General features: G+C 51.6%; 1 protein-coding gene across 1 annotated transcript; it reads right to left on the reverse strand.

The window, feature by feature from the left end:
* Positions 1 to 5: 5 nt before the first annotated feature.
* On the reverse strand, positions 6 to 1,359 carry BDV38DRAFT_266754 (uncharacterized protein). Its single transcript, XM_032056474.1, has one exon. The coding sequence runs from the start codon at positions 1,259 to 1,261 to the stop codon at positions 188 to 190; it is 1,074 nt and encodes a 357-aa protein (XP_031906717.1). The 5' UTR covers positions 1,262 to 1,359; the 3' UTR covers positions 6 to 187.
* Between the last annotated feature and the right edge of the window lie 144 nt (positions 1,360 to 1,503).

Here is a 1,503-nt window from a genome sequence, read left to right on the forward strand (position 1 = left end):
TTGGTTGGTTGGTTGGTTGGTTGGTTGATTTCATTTACCCTGACCCCTCGCAAAAAGCGATATGCAGGCTACAACTACTTTCTAAATACATGCTGATTGATCCCTGAGATTGTTCCAAACTTCCTGAACAGTGAACTTTGAGCCTCACCTGGTAAAGCCTGTCGTGGCCTTGTTGCCGTTTGTAGCATTAGGCTGCCCTCATGGCGCGGCTGTAATGGATTTGCGAATGAGACAGACAACAAGTGTCCGGTTTTGGCTGCATCCCAGCTAGGAACCGGGATAATGCGGGTAATGCTGAAGTCAAGAATCTGGACAATGACTTTGTTGTTGATACAGCTTTGTTACGAGTTCGAGCTGAGCGTTTCCTTGCCTTTGTCTCGAGCTGGAACGGTGACGGTTTATTGTGAAATCGGCGGTGAAGATCTTCCATTGTTAGTATAGGTCTGGTAGGAATGATAGATTTTCGGGGTTTAGAAATCAATCGAGGTGAGGTTTTAGGAGGATGCCGAAGGACCGATGCATAGGTTGGTTGGTGGCTATTTGGCGGGAAAGTTCTAGTTGAAGTCGGATAAGGAGGCTGAGGAGAGTAGGTTGGTGGAGGTAAATGCGATTCCGGGTCGGTTGTAGTGGATAGCGGTTGAGCGCGGGAGTCCAGGTTAGCATTTGAACGATTCTCTGCTGTCGTAGATACCGTTGGTGTCAATTCGGTTTGTGTCTGGGTGCTAGCGTCGGTAGTTGTCTTCTCGAGTTGTTCGCTATTCGAAGGAAGATAAGGGCTGGGAGCCGACTGTCTAGGCGGAGGGGATGCGTCGGCTGAAGGGGGGAGCGCGTCCGCGGATTCGAGGTGTGGTTTCAAGTCATTGTAGATGACCTGCCATATACAGTCTGCTATGTGTAGTTGCTGCGTCTCCTGAAGAGGTACGCGCCGGAAGTTCTCGAGGCGTTTAGCTGACTGGCAGGCAAAACAGCAAGCCAGGCCGCCGACGCCACTTGGGTATGGTTGGTAGTGAAAGCCGTTCTGGGCCAGTTGAAGTGGAGTGACGCCATTTAGCACTTGTCCTTGGAACGACAAAGCTCTGGCAGCGATGGTGGAGTAGGTGGTCGATATGAAGAACTTCTCGTGGACGATACGTTGCGGGGTAGGTCGCTCGTGTGGAGTGGCGGGAGTGGCGGGAGTTGCGGATTTAGAGAGAGAGGATGGTCGGCGGAGGGTTGGGAGCGGCTTCCTGCCTGCCCCGGGGTCTGGAAGCTGAGGATGCATCAAGTCCCCCTCTTCGATTTTCAACGTCGATGCGTGCGTTCGTTCCTCTGCCCCAATGCTACAGTGATGATGATGATGATGATGATGATGATGATGATTTCATTTACCCTGTCCCCTCGCGAACGATCCCAATGCTACAGTGCCACCTTAGTGCACACTGAAATTCAAAACCGGCGCCCGGGTCTTGTATCCTTGAATTGTTCCCTCAACCCTAACACCGTAATCCGCTAAACTACTTTTGG

This window comes from Aspergillus pseudotamarii, assembly GCF_009193445.1.
Source record: "Aspergillus pseudotamarii strain CBS 117625 unplaced genomic scaffold BDV38scaffold_222, whole genome shotgun sequence".
NCBI lineage: Eukaryota > Fungi > Ascomycota > Eurotiomycetes > Eurotiales > Aspergillaceae > Aspergillus > Aspergillus pseudotamarii.